At 59.3% G+C, this 16,909-nt stretch overlaps 1 protein-coding gene across 1 annotated transcript in view; it reads left to right on the forward strand.

The window, feature by feature from the left end:
* Positions 1–13,368, forward strand: part of HTRA3 (HtrA serine peptidase 3) — a 29,812-nt gene extending 16,444 nt beyond the window's left edge. Inside the window, exons 3-9 of the mRNA XM_069593271.1 lie at positions 446–668; positions 2,537–2,731; positions 3,628–3,660; positions 4,603–4,717; positions 8,831–8,879; positions 10,564–10,659; positions 12,267–13,368. Of these exons, the coding sequence (XP_069449372.1) occupies positions 446–668; positions 2,537–2,731; positions 3,628–3,660; positions 4,603–4,717; positions 8,831–8,879; positions 10,564–10,659; positions 12,267–12,432 (877 nt within the window). The 3' untranslated portion in view covers positions 12,433–13,368. The remainder of the gene's footprint in view (positions 1–445; positions 669–2,536; positions 2,732–3,627; positions 3,661–4,602; positions 4,718–8,830; positions 8,880–10,563; positions 10,660–12,266) is intronic.
* The last annotated feature ends 3,541 nt before the right edge of the window (positions 13,369–16,909 follow it).

Consider the following 16,909-nt stretch of genomic DNA (forward strand, 5'->3'; position numbering starts at 1 on the left):
CTTCCCTATGGCTTGTTGACCGACTGCCTGCACCTGCTTGGTGGAGCAGGTGGTATGGGCCCATTTCCCAGATGGGGAGACTGAGGCCCAGAGGGGTCCGCCCCCTGGCTGTCCACAGTCAGGCAGGTGTAAGTGGGGATTGGACTCAAGGTTACAATCCTGGTCTGTCTGGCTCCAGGGCAGGAAGTGCCTGCTGCGTTGTCACGGAGCTGACATTCACAGGCCTCACATCTCGTCCTCGCAAATGGCAAGTCACAGGCCATTGTCGCCCTCTCTGTGGCTGTGAAATGGGTCCAGACTTAACGACTGGCCAAGGCCACAGCCAATAGGTGGCAGAGCCAGGATTCAATCCTAAGGCCTGGTGGATGCTCGTTTCCCCCAGACCCTGGCTGTGGCTGCCCCCACCCAAGTCCTGACCCAGCCCACCCACCTGCCTCCCCCACAGACACCCTCTGTTTGGCCGCAATGTGCCCCTGTCCAGCGGCTCAGGCTTCATCATGTCGGAAGCGGGCTTGATTGTCACCAACGCTCACGTGGTGTCCAGCACCAACACCGTCTCAGGCCGGCAGCAGCTCAAGGTGCAGCTGCAGAATGGTGACACCTACGAGGCCACCATCAAGGACATCGACAAGAAGTCGGACATCGCCACCATCAAGATCCACCCCAAGGTGAGTAGGGGGGGGAGCCCTTCCTGGACCCTGGGGCTCAGGGACCTCTCAGCCCCACTTTCCCGTCAGACACTCAGAGGAACCGAGGCCCCTGGGGACTGGCAACATGTCCTAGTCTTGGGTCTAGTCAGACTACAACCCCGATATCTGGACACCGCCCTGCAGGGCCCTAAGTGGCCCATGCAGGGCAGAGCAGGCTGCCGTCCAGGAAATATGCCGCTCCCACATGGAGGGTGGAGGGTCTCCAAGGCTGGGGACACTTCCATTGTCCCTCCTGGGCCTATTCCTGGAGATGCCACTGTCCCCCTGGGGGTCACAGAAGGGGTGACTCCCTCCTGCATGCTTCTTGCTGCTCAGCTTCATGGTCCCAGCTCCATGGGGCACCGTGGGCTCACCTGGGTTGACCTGTGCCCAGCCCACGCCATGAAGTCCATGGAGGCGGCGGCGGTGGCGTGGGGGTGGGGGCCCATGTGGGCTGGCGAGTCCAGCTTGGTTGAGCTTGCACCCAGCTTCTGCTCTTTCTGAATAAAAGTTGCCAGGACTTGAGATGATCAATGTCTTGCAAGGAGGCCTCCTCTCGCCTGGTCAGGCGAGAGGGAATTCAGTGACTCCACGAAATTATCCTAAGGGAGACCCTCGCCCACTTTCGGAGCCCTGTGACAGTTGTTCCTGAGCCCGGGGCACCACCTCTATGTTGGAGGCGGGGAAACTGGGGGCGACGGGAAGGCCGTACTCAAGGTCAGAGGTTGGCAGACGCTTTCCGTGAAGCGCGGACAGTGAGCGACGTAGACTTTGCAGGCCCCGTGGTCTCTGTCGCGACCTCTCCACTCGGAACGGTCCTGGGAAGGCAGCCACAGGCCAGACAGATGGCTGGGCTGCAGTCCAGGGAAAGATGTGTTTACAGAAGAGGCTGCTGGATCTGGCTGGATTTGGCCGAGGGCCATAGTATGCGCCCCCTGCCCGAGGACCCCTGTGGGGAGAGGCAGAGCCGTTCAGAGCCCTGGGTGGGCGGCCGCTGGGTCTCTCCCCTTCCAGGCACTGGAATCCCCCCCTGGGGAGTGGAGGGGTGCATCTTAGCAGCCACCAAAGATGCTGGCAGGGTCAGTAAGACCAGGTACCCTGGTGCCCAGATGGGGTTCTCCTGACCGCAGTCTGACTCTCAGCCCCCAGCCCTGCATTAAACTGGGCTTTGGGGAAAGCTGCTGACCTGCTTTGTCCCCTCTGGGTCCTCATCCCAGATGCCACTTCCTAGGTCCTCACCTGGGACCTCGTGTGCCTCTTGCAGAGGCTTCACTGCCCAGCAGCACAGAACGTGGCGCATTGAGGCTCCATGCCTCCCACGTGGGCACAGCTGCTCAACGCCTCCTTAACCCTCACTTCTGTGCACAGCATTTTTCCTGCTTTATCAAGAGCTGCTGTGGAAAACAGAAAACTTCTTACTTGACTTGGAGGCAGACAGTACACAGGGGATGCTCCTGACATGGGAGGAGAGGCCAGATGGATGGAGCCCGCGGTCCTGAGGGTCTGTGGCTCAGGGTCTGCCTTCTGACCTCCAGAGTCAGCAGAGGCCCCTGGGATCTGGGCGTGGCTGTGCCTCCTGGCTGTGCCCAGCCAGACCTTTCTGTGTCCTCCCTGACGTGGACCCGTGGCCTGCCTTGGGGAGACCTGTGGTCGCTGGTGGGCTGAGGCCCTGCTCTGCGAATGCCCAGCCCTGGGTCTGCTGGCCCCAAGGGTCACCTGCACCCTGATGGCTCTGCTGCTCCAGGGACCACCCTGCCGGGGGCCTGGCCATAATTTGGCTCTGGTCCCACCAAAGGCCCACCACTGAGCTTCCCTTCCCTGTCCTCCCTGCCTCCCTCCACCCCCAGAAAAAGCTCCCGGCGCTGCTCCTGGGCCACTCGGCAGACCTGCGGCCTGGCGAGTTCGTGGTGGCCATCGGCAGCCCCTTCGCCCTGCAGAACACGGTGACCACTGGCATCGTCAGCACAGCCCAGCGGGATGGCCGGGAGCTGGGCCTCCGGGACTCGGACATGGACTACATCCAGACGGACGCCATCATCAACGTGAGTCCGCACAGCGGCCTCAAGGCCGGTCCCCGGAGCCCCGCCCACAGGGCCCCGCCCCCCCAGAGCCCCTCTATCTCTCCAATGTCCACCAGCTGGAAGTTCTTTCTTTACATTAAGTGGAGCTCTGGCTCCCGGGAGTTCTGCCCGTGGGCACCAGGCCGGCCCTCGCAGCCTTAGAGGCCGCAGCCCTGATCTACGCCAGCCCTTCAGAGTCATGGAAATGCAGCCAAGACCTCAGAAACATCTTTGCCTCAATCACTCACCCCATCAACATCATTACCACTATTATTGCTGCTACTGTTATTATTTTATTGGATGCCACTTCTTGCATTCACGAAGCCCTTTGCCCAGACACCCAGCACCCGCCACCTCTGCTCTGCCATGGTTTAGACCCTCTTCTGGGAAGTGTTGGTCTCTGAAAGCCTTCTCGATGCCAGTGGGATGAGAAGCGGTGCCCTGTCCTGCATCCACTGGGGAGGGCAGAGACACGGATGAGAGGCTGGAGGGAGCCCGTGAGGTCTGGTTGGACAGCACCGGCCAGCTCAGACCCCGATGATCAGAGACGGCTGTGCACTCAGCCACTGTGGGCCTCAGCCTTCTTGTCTGTGGAATGGGCACTGAGGCCTTTGAAGCGTGTTGTGCTAAGTCGCTTCAGTCGTGTCTGACTCTGCGACCCCACGGACTGTAGCCTGCCAGGCTCCTCTATCCGTGGAATTTTCCAGGCAAGAATAATGGAGTGGGTTGCCATTTCCTTCTCCATTCAACCCTATTGGGGGAGGAAATTCAATTACGTGTTTCTGGGCTGGTTGGATGGTAGTTTCTAAAGAAAAAGCTTCAGAAGGCCTCCGGGAGGGGAGGTGCGGGCCTGGCTGACGTGCATTTCCTCCCTGCAGTACGGGAACTCCGGGGGACCACTGGTGAACCTGGTGAGTGTCCCCTGGGGGCGGGAGCCTCGGGTTTCCTGGGGCCCTGTTCACACTGGGGTGGGCGGCACAGCCTTGATGGGGACTTGGGACCCAGAACACGGCCCTCGCGCCTTCACACCCAACAGTCTGCGGGCCCTGGAGGAGGATGTGACCCCAAGCATGTGCTGCCCCCGAGGGAGCTGGTGCCGTCAGAGGAGCAAGGGAGTTCTCAGAGCAGCAGGACCCGGTGCCTGTGGTGGGCCTGGGGCAGGGGACACGGGTCAGGGGCCGGTCCCCTCGACATCATGCTGATGGGAGAGGAGCTGGGCTTGCCACGCACCTCGGCCCCCAGGCTCCCTGGGGCTGGTGTCTGGGCCATGTAAGGATAGACACAGGCGGGGTCCTGCAGGAGCTCTGGGGCAGGGGTGTCTGTTGGGCACCCCTGGGAGGAGCTGCGTCCAGGAGTGGGGTCTCAGGTGGCAGATCAGGCCAAGCTGCCCCTGCCTCCTTATGTGGGGGGCAGGCAGGACAGGGAGGGAGCCCAGGTTGAAAGGGACAGACAGCGGAGGATGCTGGGGGCTGCCCTGGCCCCACGTCCCCCCACCCTGCTTCTTGAAAGAGAGGATAGAGGGTCCCTCAGTCCTCACCACATCCCTCTTGGCTCCAGCCCCTCAGAAGGCTGGCTGGGGGCGTCCTCGGTCAGTAGGCACAGCTTCTAGGGGGCAGACTGTAGCTTCCCAGGCCAACACTCTGCAGTGATGCAGCTAGGGGGTCAGGTGTGGAGGCAAATGGCAGGAAAGGTGGGGGTCCCTGACTCAGACTTGGACCCTGGAGCACCTTTAGGGAGCTTCTCAGGGAGGGCCCCCATCTGGGAGCCAAGTCCCACGGACACGCTGCTCTGCCGCTGAGGGCAGCGGCCACTTGGGCTCTCAGAGTGACCGCCCGCTCTGATCTCCTCCCCAGGACGGTGAGGTCATTGGCATCAACACGCTCAAGGTCGCGGCCGGCATCTCCTTTGCCATCCCCTCGGACCGCATCACACGCTTCCTCTCAGAGTTCCAGGACAAGACCGGCAAAGGTACGGAGCCCCCACGTGGGGTCAGGAGCGCTGTCCCAGGGCTGAGCTCACCGCCTCCAGCAGGGCCAGGGGATCCCACAGTGCTCTGTGATGGCACCCACCCCCCAGCCCACCCTGATGTGCCGAGACCCCCACCCGGGATACCTCAGCCTCTCTCCCATCCTCTCCTCACCTCATGACGATGACCACCCCCACCCCTCTAGACGGTCCCCTCTGGCTGGGGATCATCCATCTCACCTCCCGCCTCTAAGGTGGTGGCCCCCAGGTTTCACTTGCCTGAGCCACTCCATAGTTGCCAGACCCAGACAGAACTTCCTTCTATCCTATTAACCCATCTGCCCTCCCACCCACCACCCCATCCACCTACTCACCAACCCACCCATCCATCCTTCCACCCACCATCCCACCCACGCACCAGCTCAGCCATCCATCCTTCCACCCACCATCCCACCCACGCACCAGCTCAGCCATCCATCCACTCATCCCTTCATCCACCTGTCTTTCCTTTCTCCCTTCTTTTTCTTGCTTTCCTTCCTTCCATCCTTCCTCCTGCTCATTCATGCATCCACCCCTCCTGCCTCTTTTTATCTATCTAGTTTTTGAGTTGATGGTTTTTCTTCTTCATCTTTTGATATGGTAAATTCCTTTGGTTGGTTTTATAATATTAAACTATCCTTGCATTCCTGGAATAGACCTCACTTAGTCGTGATGTATTATCCTGCTTTATATATTGCTAGGCTTGATTTGCTGAAAGCATTTCAAGACTTTCCACATCTATCTTCATGAGGAATGTGGGTCTAGTTCTCTTTCTGGTTCTGGTGTTGGGATAATGAGCTGAGAAGTGGCTTAGGAAAAACAGTCCCCCTGTCCGTCTCTTCTACTGTCCATTTTCCACTGCAGGGCTGTTTTACTTCTGACACATCCTGTCAGCAATAAGTGGGGTTTCTCCCTGCCAAGCTGGGTGTCTTACAATTTAACTCCATTCTGACACTGTCTGCCTGGAGATAGCATCAGACCCCACAAGTTAAGGGCTTGGTCCTATGACTGCCCCCAGCCCTGCCTTCAGAGGCCCATTGCACACTGTGACTCTAAACCAGAATTGCGCATGACACCTTTCTTGGGTTGGATCGTTTGCTAGAGCAGGAAAACTGTTTTCTCAACAGATAACAGTTCATTGTAAAGGATATGTCTCAGGAACAGCCTGATGAAAGAGATGCACAGGGCAAGGTGTGAGGGAAGGATGCGGAGCCCGTGGTCTCTGGGTGCACCTCCACAAGATCCCCAACCCAGAAGCTCTTCATACCCATCGTTCTGGGTTTCTGTGGCGGCCGCGTGATGTGGGCATGGTTGGCTAAGCTGCTGTGTATGCGTTAGTTGCTCAGTCATGTTCGACTCTGTGCGACCCCACAGCCTGTCGCCCGTCTACTGTCGACCGTAGCTTCTCTGTCCACGAGGTTCTCCAGGCAAGAATACCAGAGTGGATTGCCATGCCCTCCTCCAGGGGATCTCCCCGACCTAGGGGTTGAAGCTGGGTCTCCTGCATTGCAGACGGACACTAGCATCTGAGCCACAAGGGAAGCCTCTGAATAAGTTATTAGCCACTGGCAATTGATCCAACCTCTAGTTCATCTCCTCTCCCCGAAGCAAGGCAGAGAAGGCTGAGGAGAAACGTTCCAATCCTCCAGTTACGTGGTCGGTTCCCCTTGCAACCAACAGACACCCTTAGGGACTTTCCAAAGGTCACCTCATTGATTAAAGTCAAATGTGATTGAAAGGGACTTGTGCATAATGAAAAACCATGTGAGAGTTAGACCATAAGGAAGGCTGAGCGCCCAAAAAAACAAAAGTGCTGAGCACCAAAGAATTGATGCTTTCAAAACGTGGTGCTGGAGATCCTTGAGAGTCCATGGACAGCAAAGAGATCAAACCAGGCAATCCTAAAGGGAATCAACAATGGAATAGTCATTGGAAGGACTGATGCTGAAGCTGAAACTCCAGGATTTTGGCCACCTGATGCAAAGAGCTGTCACGCTGGAAAAGACCCTGATGTTAGGAAAGATTGAGGATAGGAGGAGAAGGGGACAACAGAGGACGCGATGGTTGGATGGCATCATCGACTCAATGAACATGAGTTTGAGCAAACTCCAGGAGATGGTGAGGCACAGGGAAGCCTGGCGTGCTGCAGTCCATGGGGCTGCAAAGAGTCGGGCACGACTTAGTGACTGACCAACAATAACAACTTCACCTTTAGGGGTCTGGGAACTATTTCAGTAGCTGTGAGAAAAAAATGTCCCTTAGAAATCTGATCACTTTAGGGAAGTACAAAAGTTTTAGGAGCTATGTGTTAGGAACCCTGGATGAAGACCAAAACATGCATACATTTCTTATTATTAGTCAAAGAATCACCGAAATAGTCACTCCTTTCAGTTTTGCGGAACCGTTCGTGCAGAGCTGATATATGTCTTCCTTAGGCGTCAGAATTCTCCTGTAAGACCATCTGGGCTTGAAGTTACTTTGTGGCGAGATTTTTAACTACTTCAATTTCCTCCCTAGGTACGGGGCTATAAAAAGTGTTAGGCTTTCCGTCTTGTCTGACTCTTTGCAGTCCCGTGGACTGTAGCCCACCAGGCTCCTCTGTCCATGGCATTCTCCAGGCAAGAATACTGGAGTGGGTTGCCGTTCCCTTCTTCAAGGGATCTTCCTGACCTGGGGATGGAATCCAGGCTTCCTGCATCACAGACAGATTCTTTACCGTCTGAGTCACTAGGGAAGCCCATATAGGGCTACGGAGGCTGTCTGTTGCCTCTTGAGGGAACTCTCGTAGTCTGAAATTTTCAAGAAATTTGTTCCGTTTACCTCTGTCGTCCAGTTTACTGAGATCTAGTTGTTCATATTAGTCTCTTATCTTCTTAATACCTGTATAATCTGTAGTGACGTCACCTCTCCCATTCCCGATATTGATCATTGTCTTCCCCCCCCCCCACCCCCCGCCAGTTAGTCTGGCTAAAAACGTATCTGATTACAAAAAATCAACTTTTGGTTTTCATTTATTTTCTCCGCTTTTTCCATTTTCTACTTCTTTGATTTCTGTTCTTTATTATTTCTTTTCTTCTGCTTGCATTAGATTTCATTTGATCTTTTTCTAGTTTTAAGGAGAAGGCTGAAGTCACTGATTTGATATCTTTCTTTTTTCCTGATATTGGTACTTCAGTGCTATTAATCTCCCTCTAAGTACTGCTTGACCTCCATCCCACGACGCTCGGTACGTTGTATTTTGTTTTTTCAATTTAAAATGCTTTCTAATTTCTCTTTTGCTCTATTCCTTAGAGTTGGGTTATTTAGAAGTCTGTATATTTACTTTCCCAGTTATTGTGAACCTTGTAGACACCTTGTGGGTCAGTTCCTCTGCGGCCAGGGAGCGCATTTTTGTGACACGACATTTTTAAAACGTGCTGAGACTTGTTTAGCGCTTGCTGTTGCTGTTCGGCTGCTCAGTCATGCCCGACTCCTTGTGGCCCCTTGGACTGCAGTGTGCCAGGCTTCCCCGTCCTTCACCAGGTTTAGGGTTAGACTGTGTGAGGTTGTTTTGGAGTCTAAGGCATCTGCTAAGTCACAGACTGGAGAGGCTGGGGTCACAGAGCTACCACCTCAGCCTTCTGTGTTTATATTGCTCCAGCCAGGGGGCCTGCCACGCCGTTAGAGCTCACTGGGTGTTATCAATTAATATCTGGTTTTGGGAGAAGGCAGGAGAAGGTGACCAGTTCAGATCAGAGCAAGGCGACTTGGGGAGCCTGTGGGATGGGGGCTGGAGCTCCGCTTTCCACTGGGGTCGGGTGGAGGGGACCAGCAAGAGAGCAGATATCAGAGCTGAAGTGGGTGAATGGTGCCTGATGATGAGGGTGGGCCCGAAGCCCCCAGATCGGAACCAGGACCTCTCCCAGGCCCTCAGGAGTAGCCACGTGGGGAGAGGTGCCTCTGGGCACCTGGTGATGTAGGAGCCAGGCTGGGCCCAGGAGGGTGGCCCCTGCTGCCCTCTGCTCCCTGGCCAGGCCCCTCGGGGAGCACTAAGGCTCCCACGGCGGCTCTAACCGAGCTCCAATGCTCTGTCTCCAGACTGGAAGAAGCGCTTCATCGGCATCCGGATGCGGACCATCACGCCAAGGTGAGTGTCCGAAGGACGCTGGCGCCCGCCGCCCCTCACCCCCGCCCTCCTCCCGGGCCCTGGCCCCAGCGGGCCTGCCCACCAGCAGGTGCTCCCATGGGCCACGCACCAGGCTTCTGAGCCTTTGTTCAGGTCAGTCCCTCAGCCTGGAACGCCTTTCCCACTCAGCCTGATCCAAAGGACTCCTTTCAGGTGCTCCTCCTCCAGGAAGCATCCCAGATTAGTTTTCCTGGGGCTACCAAAACAAAGAACCCCCAAGTTAGTGGTTTAAAACAACAGAAATGTTTTTCTGTCAACAGTTCTGGAAGCCCTCAGTCCAAACTCAAGGGGTCACCAGGGCTGCGCTCCCTGGATGCTTCGAGGAAGGGTCCTTCCTTGCATCTCCCAGCTTCTGGTGGTTCTTTGGTTGCATTTGCATCGCTACAAGCTCTGCCTTTCTCATTGCATGGTGGGCACAAAGCCCCCAGATTAGAGCCAGGATATCTCGCAGACTCTCAAGAGCAGCCACGTGGGGAGAGGTGACTCTGAGCGCCTGATCACACAGGAGCTGGGCTGGTCCAAGGAGGGTGGCCCCTGCTGCCTTCTCCCTCTTCTTTCTCTGATAAAAACACCAGCCATTGGGTTTCGGGACCACCCTAAGTCAGGCTAATCTCATCTCGAGATTCTTAACCAGCCGCATCAGCCAAGTCCCTATGTCCAAACAAGGTCACATTCTGAGGCCTGAGCAGATGTGAATTCTGGGAATGGGACACCATTCTGCCTCCCCGGAGGCCACTTCGAGGGGAGGAGATGTCTCCTCTCTTGCACAGCTGCGCTTCCCTCCCCAGCTTGCACTGGGTCCCCCGGTGGCAGACCTGCCCACCCCCAGCCGTGGCCACGAGCTTTTTGTGAGCAAGGGCTGGGTCCTGCTTACCCCCAGGGCCAGGACTATAACACGGCAGGTGTCTGCAATTCTGAGTGCGTGAAATAGGGGAGGGGCTGGGGAAGAGGAGGGACAGGGAGGAGGGAAGGGAGGCAGAAGCGAAGAAGATGCAAAGTCCAGGGGTTTGGAGAAGGAAGAGGTCACTGCGCTGGGGAGACCTGGGGAGAACCCAGCTCACCTGAGTGACCCTCCCACCCACGCGGTCCCTAAGATGACATTCGTGCCTGTGTCGGCAACCGTTCCTCTAGGGAGTAAATCTGAAAGCGATTTGGAATCAAGACCAATGTGCCAAGTCACCGTCTAAAGGTGCTATATTTCTCTTCCGTCCCGCCATCCGTCCACCCCGCCTCCCTTCCAGCCTCCTGTCTCTCCGCGCCCATCCGTTGTCTGTTCGCCCTCCTGCCGTCTGCCCATCTGTCCATCGCTCTTTCCTTCCCTCCATCCTGCCATCTGATCACACATCCCTCTTCCTCTCCTTCCCTCCTCACCCCTCCTCCCGCTCGTCCTCCCATCTGTCCGTCACTCTCCCCTCTCCACGCTTCCAATCATTCACCCTCACAGAGTTCTTTCGAGGAGCCCGAGCTGAGTGGGGGTCACAGGCAAGAACCAGTGACAACCCAGAGTGGCCAGTGGCAGGACCCGGCAGCGTGGGGTCAGAGGAGACTCCTCGTCCCGGGTGGAGGAGGGGACGAGGGGCAGCTTTGTACTGAAGAGTCAGCTCAGAGGCCCAGAAGCGCCTTAACAGTGGAACTGTCTTTTCAGTTTGGTGGAGGAGCTAAAGGCCAGTAACCCGGACTTCCCGGCAGTCAGCAGTGGGATTTATGTGCAAGAGGTTGTTCCGAATTCACCTTCTCAGAGGTAGGCTCCACCAGAGGAAGCAAGGAGGCTGGGCGGGTGGGCTTGGGACCTGGGCCGGACTTCACTGACCTTGCATGACCTTGAGCGTCCTGGCAACGTGGTGTAATGTGAAAGTGGCAGGCGGGATCCTGGCCAGTCCTCTAAGCTGGGCTCAGGCTGGAGGGTGAAGGCCGTCCCCTCCTTGGCCCAGAATGTCCTTCCCTTTGGGTCTAGAGAGACAGTGTAGTAGAGGTCCGCACCCCCCAAGTTGAGACCTGCATGCCAGCCTGACTCTCATCAGCCTTACGGGTCAGCCTGGGTCTTTCCTGGCCAGGTTCCTCATCAGCAAAATGGGTATGACTGCCTACTCTTCCTGCCCCACGGGACACTGTCAAGATCAGTTAGGGAACAAGGCCTTGCCTTCTCGGAAACTGAGCGTGACAGAAAGGTCGAATGTTGCAGCCTGGTGGCCTGAAGCAGGCTTGGGGGGTGATGGCACGCGTGAGCCCGTGCCCTGGACCGGCTCTGGACGAGCGCCCGCCCCTCCTCCTCCCTGGCGTCCGTCTGTGCAGTGGGTGGGCTCCTTTGCATCCTGCTTCTAAACTGTAGCTTCAGGAGCAAGAAGTGGCCCATGTAGGGTCTGGGGCCCCTCGGGGGGGACAGTGGAGCCAGGCAGGAGGGTCCCCCAGCCCCTTCAACCCAACAGGACCCGTTTTCTCTGTTTTGTGCGCTGGGCTGGAAGACGCAGATCCCTGGAGTTTTCCTGCCCTGAACATGGCACGCGTGCTCAGCCCGCAGCCGCCCTGCAGTAAAAATTGTCAAGATACAGATCTGTGATGCCAAAGAATAATCACCCCCAACTCAGGCTCTCTATGGGGGTTCTGGGGTAGCAGGCAGCGTCAGGGAGAGTGGCCACATGCAGGGTGCCCCGGACAGGGGAGCTTGGTGGCGACGGTGGCTGCGGCTGACCCAGGCTGGGTCGTGAGCTGGGCGTTGCAGGTGTGTCCCCTCAGGGGCTCCTCACTGCAGCCTGCGAGGTGTGGGCTCCCGTCCCATTGCTCAGACGGGAAGACTGAGCCTTGACGCAGTCAGTCCTCCGAGGTCATGCAGCTAGTCCTCCGAGGTCATGCAGCTAGCCCGTGTGGATCTGGGTCCTGTCACTCGTGAACCTGACCTTGGTGCCACCCTGCCTGCCCTCTGGATGGAGGGGGAGGTCATGGCAAGTCAGGTGCAGAAGGGGGCTGGCCTCGCTCGCTCCAGCCCTAACAGGAAAGTCTTAGTAACTGCAGTGTGGTGGAATCGATACCCCGGACCTCGCTGTAATTTGCCAAGAGTATCCGCATCCAGGGCTGCAGCGGCGAGAGCCGAGGCTCACGGGGCTGCGTCCCTGGCCCAGGTGGGGAGGCCACAGCCAGAACGTGACCCCAGTCCCTCTGCTGTGCAGTAAAGTCAACCGACAAAGTGCTAGCCGGTGGTTGGACAGTGGCCTCTGCCGGGGTGAGAGCCTGGCAGTCACGGCCCTGTCCTCGCCTGTTGCAATGACTTTCCTTAAACCTGCGGCTGTTAGAGGCACCCCGGCCCCAGCCTCTCAGGGATGAGCTGTGACCACCTCTCTCTCCTGTTGGCAGGGGGGGCATCCAGGATGGAGACATCATTGTCAAGGTCAACGGGCGGCCCCTGGCTGACTCGAGCGAGCTGCAGGAGGCTGTGCTGACCGAGTCGGCCCTGCTGCTGGAGGTGCGGCGTGGCAACGACGACCTGCTCTTCAGCATCGCACCCGAGGTGGTCCTGTGAAGGCAGGGCCATCTCCCCCACCCAGCCCACCGCCAAGGACCGGGGGCCCCTTGGGCTGTCTCCCTCCAGAGCCGCTGCCCCTCACGGGATCAGGACGAAGGACCCGGGTCGGTCCTCAGCACAGCCAGCAGACTCTTCCCGGCGTCCAGGACCGGAGCCACAGGCTGGCTGGGCTTGGCCGGGGGCCCGCATCTCAGCCGCATCACGGTGTCCCCCACCCCACCCCCAAATGCTCCGGGGGGCCCCCCACATTCCCAGATCTAGAAGACTCTCGTATTCCCCCCAAAGCCCCTCCTCTCTCCCGCCTTCCTGCCTTTGCACCCGTCCGAAGGGTACTTCTCTGTAAACGCCTGCCGTTCCTTCCCCATCCGCACCTCCCTAGCTCTCACTGATCAGGTCTCAGGCCCCCAGCCTCCTCCTCTCCCTGGGGTGCCCCTCTGCCCGCCCCCCAACCCAGCACAGCGCCTATCACCTTAAATGACCAGGGCTGTCTGCCTGGCTCACCTGCTCCCACTGAGGAGTCCGGTGTGGCGGGTCTGGCCGGCAGCTGGCACTGTGAAGGGTCCCCTGACGACCTAGCCGAGCCCTAGGGCTTGGCGACCAGCCCTGGCCTCCCAGGTGGGAGAGAAGCAAGCAGAGAGGGAGCAGAGAGTAACTCCCACCCCCACCTCCCGGGAGGCTGGCCTGTCCTCCTGGAGAAGACCCTGGGGTGGGGTGGGGGCTGCGGAGGAAGCGGGGACCCGCGGGCAAGGGGAGGCGAGGACTGAGCCGCTGGCCTCCCCAGCTGTTCTGTGGGCAACGGGGACTCATGGCGCCCCCTCTCGGCGGGGAGCCTGTTTCCGGGCGGCTCCGTGAGCTCCCCAGTGCAGCCCGGTCCCCGGTTGCTTGTACTGTGTGTCTCTCTACTGTATGGAAATTAAAGTTTACAAGCACGTGGTTCTGAGCCAGCAAGGGCGTGTCTGGGGCCCCCTGCCCGCTGCTGCACAGTTTCTCCTGACCCAGAGCCCACCCATCCGTCAGCAGGCACAGAGAGGGCGGGGGTCCACCGCCAGGAGCAGCGCCTGAGCATCGCCATGCCCCAGCCGGCCTGCCCTCAGCCCCAGGCTCCCCACTTTGACTCCTGGCCCCTGGTCCCCAGCAAGATGCCTCCCCTCCCCATTGCAGGAGCCTCTCCCCTGACACAGGAGGGTCCTGAGACCACCCACCTCCTGGCAGTGGCCTCCTGGCCACTTGGAGAGGGGTCTGGCTGGCAGCAGCGAGCCCACTGAGTGTGCAGTGCACGCCCGGTCAGGCCGTGGGGTGAAGTCTCCCTGGGTCATCCCCACTGCAGACCGCCCAGCAAGGGGGCTCGAGGCAGTACCAGGGAGGGCGGAGCAAAGTCAGCTGCCCGGGACCCCAGCAGGGGCTGCCGGCAGGGACCGAGAGCTGTGAAGTCACCCAGAGCCCGCCCCCAGGGTCGCATGAGCAGGAGGGTAAGGGGCACTGATCCAGGCTGAGAAGGAGAGCCCAGCCCAGAGTTCTGGACCACCATCCTGGAAAGATGGAGACCCCTTTGGTCCAAACCTCTCAGAGCAGCAGGGCCTGCCCCCAGCTGGCCTCTGTGTGACCCAGCCAGCTTGTCCCTCGGGGGTGGGGGAACTACAGATGTCACGCTTTCCCAGCTCCTAAAGCCTGAGATTCGACAGGTCCAAACTTAAATGACCCGCCAAGGGGGCTAATTTTAGGAGCTAGCCTCGGATGGCCACGGAGGTAGCTGGAATCCCGCTCAGTACCTAGAGGGACTCGTGGGAGATGGGCCCAGAGGGTGGGGGGCTGGAGGGGCTGAGGGGGCTGTGTGGCCACAGGCCGGCTGGACAAATGGAGTGGGGGTGGATAGGGAGTCAGACTGAAGAGCTCTCAGCACCCACAGCCGTAAAAGAACCCGAGCGCGTCTGATGATGCTGTGATCCCGTTCACCAGCCTAGTCTTGCAATCCCAGGGTTCAGACGATCACAGAACAGAGCACACTCCCCAGCTGCCAGGCCACGTCCAGGGCCTGCTGAGGAAGGAGGGGGCTGGGCACAGAGGCCACCCTGCAAGGCCCCTCCCAGCCCCACCACACAGTGGTGCCTGCCACCCACCAGCCAGCCCACCCCCACACCCCGTCCACCCTGAGCGGGCTCCTACCACAGCCCACCCCGCAGCCAGTGTCCTCCGGAACTGTCCGGGCACCTCCCCGGAGCCTGGCCCAGCCCGCACTGTGGGACCACCCACCTTGCAGCCAGCCCCCATGCCACTCGCCCACCCAGGGTGGACCAGCCCATCCCCACAGAGCAGGCCTGTGCCATCTCACCCCCCGCCCCTTCCCCCCATCCACTGTCCAATCCGGAGCAGTCCTGATGCCCAGGGTCAGTCCACTTGCTGAGGTCCCTGCTCTCACCGGCCCTGAGCGGGCCCCTGCTTTGCACATCCACAACGGCACACAGAGCTTGGTCCTTGTTCTCCATCTCCGGCCCCCTGACAGTGTGCCCAGTGGCCACGTGGTTCCCCCTGGGGGTGGGGAGCCCGGGGGAGCTGGGCCATCTGTCCAGATCAAGGCCGCTGGCCTGGGGGCCTGGGCTTGGCCGGACGATAAGCGGGAAGTAGGGCACTCAGAGCGGAGGCTTGGACTTGAATGGGGCCAGGTGTCTGAGAGGGCTCTGGGGCCCGCGATCAAGGGGGTCAGTTCGATTCCTGGTGAGAGCTGCTTCCTGGCCTGGCAGAGGTTGCTGATGGCTCTATGCCCAGGAGGCAGGGGTAGGGGTGGGAATGGGGAGGGGGCAGGAGAGGACTGGAGTCCCTTCCTACAGGGGTGGTAATCCCACCGTGAAGCTCCCCGCCTCGTCTAACCCTGCTCGTTCCCCCAAGGCCTTGCCTCCACTTCCCGCGACGCTGAGGATAGGGAGGGCTTCCGCTTGTGAAACTGGGGGACACAGTCCAGTCCTTGGCGCAGCGGCGCCGGTCGGGAGGAAGGGAGCGGGGAAGCAAGGGAAACACACAGGCCTGTGGGTGTTGTGCTGGAGGGATCAGGGGGTGACAAAGCTGGCTGAGCCTCTGTGAAGAGCTGTGCAGGTGGAAAGCTGGTGGCAGTGCTGGTCCCCCCTGCCCTCCTTCCAGAGGGCGGAGTTAGTGTCCTCTGGGCCCAGAGGGGGCCCCCAGGCCCCAGAGGGAGCCCTGAGCCCAGAACTGTCCCTTGCGGCCGCAGGCGTCCTCAGAAGTTCGGGTGTAGGGGGAACATGGCCGGCCGTCCCCGCCTGAGACTTGGAGAGACAGACAGCAGGGTGCGCGTCGCCTGCCCAGAGGCCCAGGGGCATCACATACTCGCAAGTGCCCAGGATGGTCACCAGTGCCCTCCGGGCATTGTCCAGAACCATCTTCCCCTGAGGTCTGGCGCTGGGGTGCGCCAGGCTCCCTGACATCGTCTCTGCGGGCGTTAATGATGACCAGCCCATCAGCATCGCCCCCCACTTCCACCACCACCCAGAAACCCTCGTGTTTGGAGGGCAGTCGTGACTGTGGCCCCGAAGCGGGGGGCTGAGGCCCGTCTGGCCCCAAAGCTGCTTTGCTGCAGCAAGTGTCAAATTAAATGTCGCACAGGGGGGCTTCCCTGGCGGTCCAGTGGTTAGGAACTGGCACTTTCACTTAGGGGGCAAGAGTCCTGTCCCCGGTCAGGGAACTAAGGTCCTGCAAGCCCTGTGTGTAATCAGAAAAAAAAAAAAAGAAGTCACAAAGGAGGTTCCTGACTCACAGTCTGGCCCCAGAGTGCCCAAAATATCACTTCATATCCGGTCACTTCCTGCACCAGGCCCTGGGGAACAGGGCTACCCGGCCCTCTGCGACCTCAGGCCATCTGTGTGTGAAATGGGAGGTGGGATGCGAGGGTCTCAGCTCAGGCCTGGGCTGGGGTCTCAGCTCAGCCCTTCGCTGCCTGTCTGTGGGCGCCCTTGACTTTGTGCTTCAGCCTTCAGGGAGGCCCACGGATACCACTACTGGGGCGGAGGGACCCCTTGCCTGAGGCTGGAGGAGACCCACTCACCTGCCCCTGGGCTGGCTCTGCAGCAGCAGGCTCTGTGAGGGTCGAGGCCTCTGATCCCTGTCTGCCACTCAGCCCTGACGACCACCAGCCAGGCAGACCTGGCCTCTCTGCAGCTGTTTCAGCGGATCCTGGTGAAAAACAACTTTTTCAGAGCCTGCCAGCTGCCGCCCGAGCCATTGTGCAACCCTCAGGCTCCTGACGCAAGCCCTCCACCCCTCTGCTCCCCTGCTCTGTGTCCTGGGAGCTGAAAACAGGGTTCTGAGAAGGTCAGAAGCCCCAGCCCCCACTTCTGGCTTTGGGATTTCCACCCCCGTCCAAAACACCTGGATCTCTAGATGGACCGGACTGGAAGGGGGCATCACAGCTTCCCTGGTTCAAACAACCCATTGCACAGAGGCTGAAACTGAGGCCCAAAGGGGAGAA

The sequence above is a fragment of the Ovis canadensis genome, chromosome 6 (assembly GCF_042477335.2).
Source record: "Ovis canadensis isolate MfBH-ARS-UI-01 breed Bighorn chromosome 6, ARS-UI_OviCan_v2, whole genome shotgun sequence".
In the NCBI taxonomy this organism is placed as follows: Eukaryota; Metazoa; Chordata; class Mammalia; order Artiodactyla; family Bovidae; genus Ovis; species Ovis canadensis.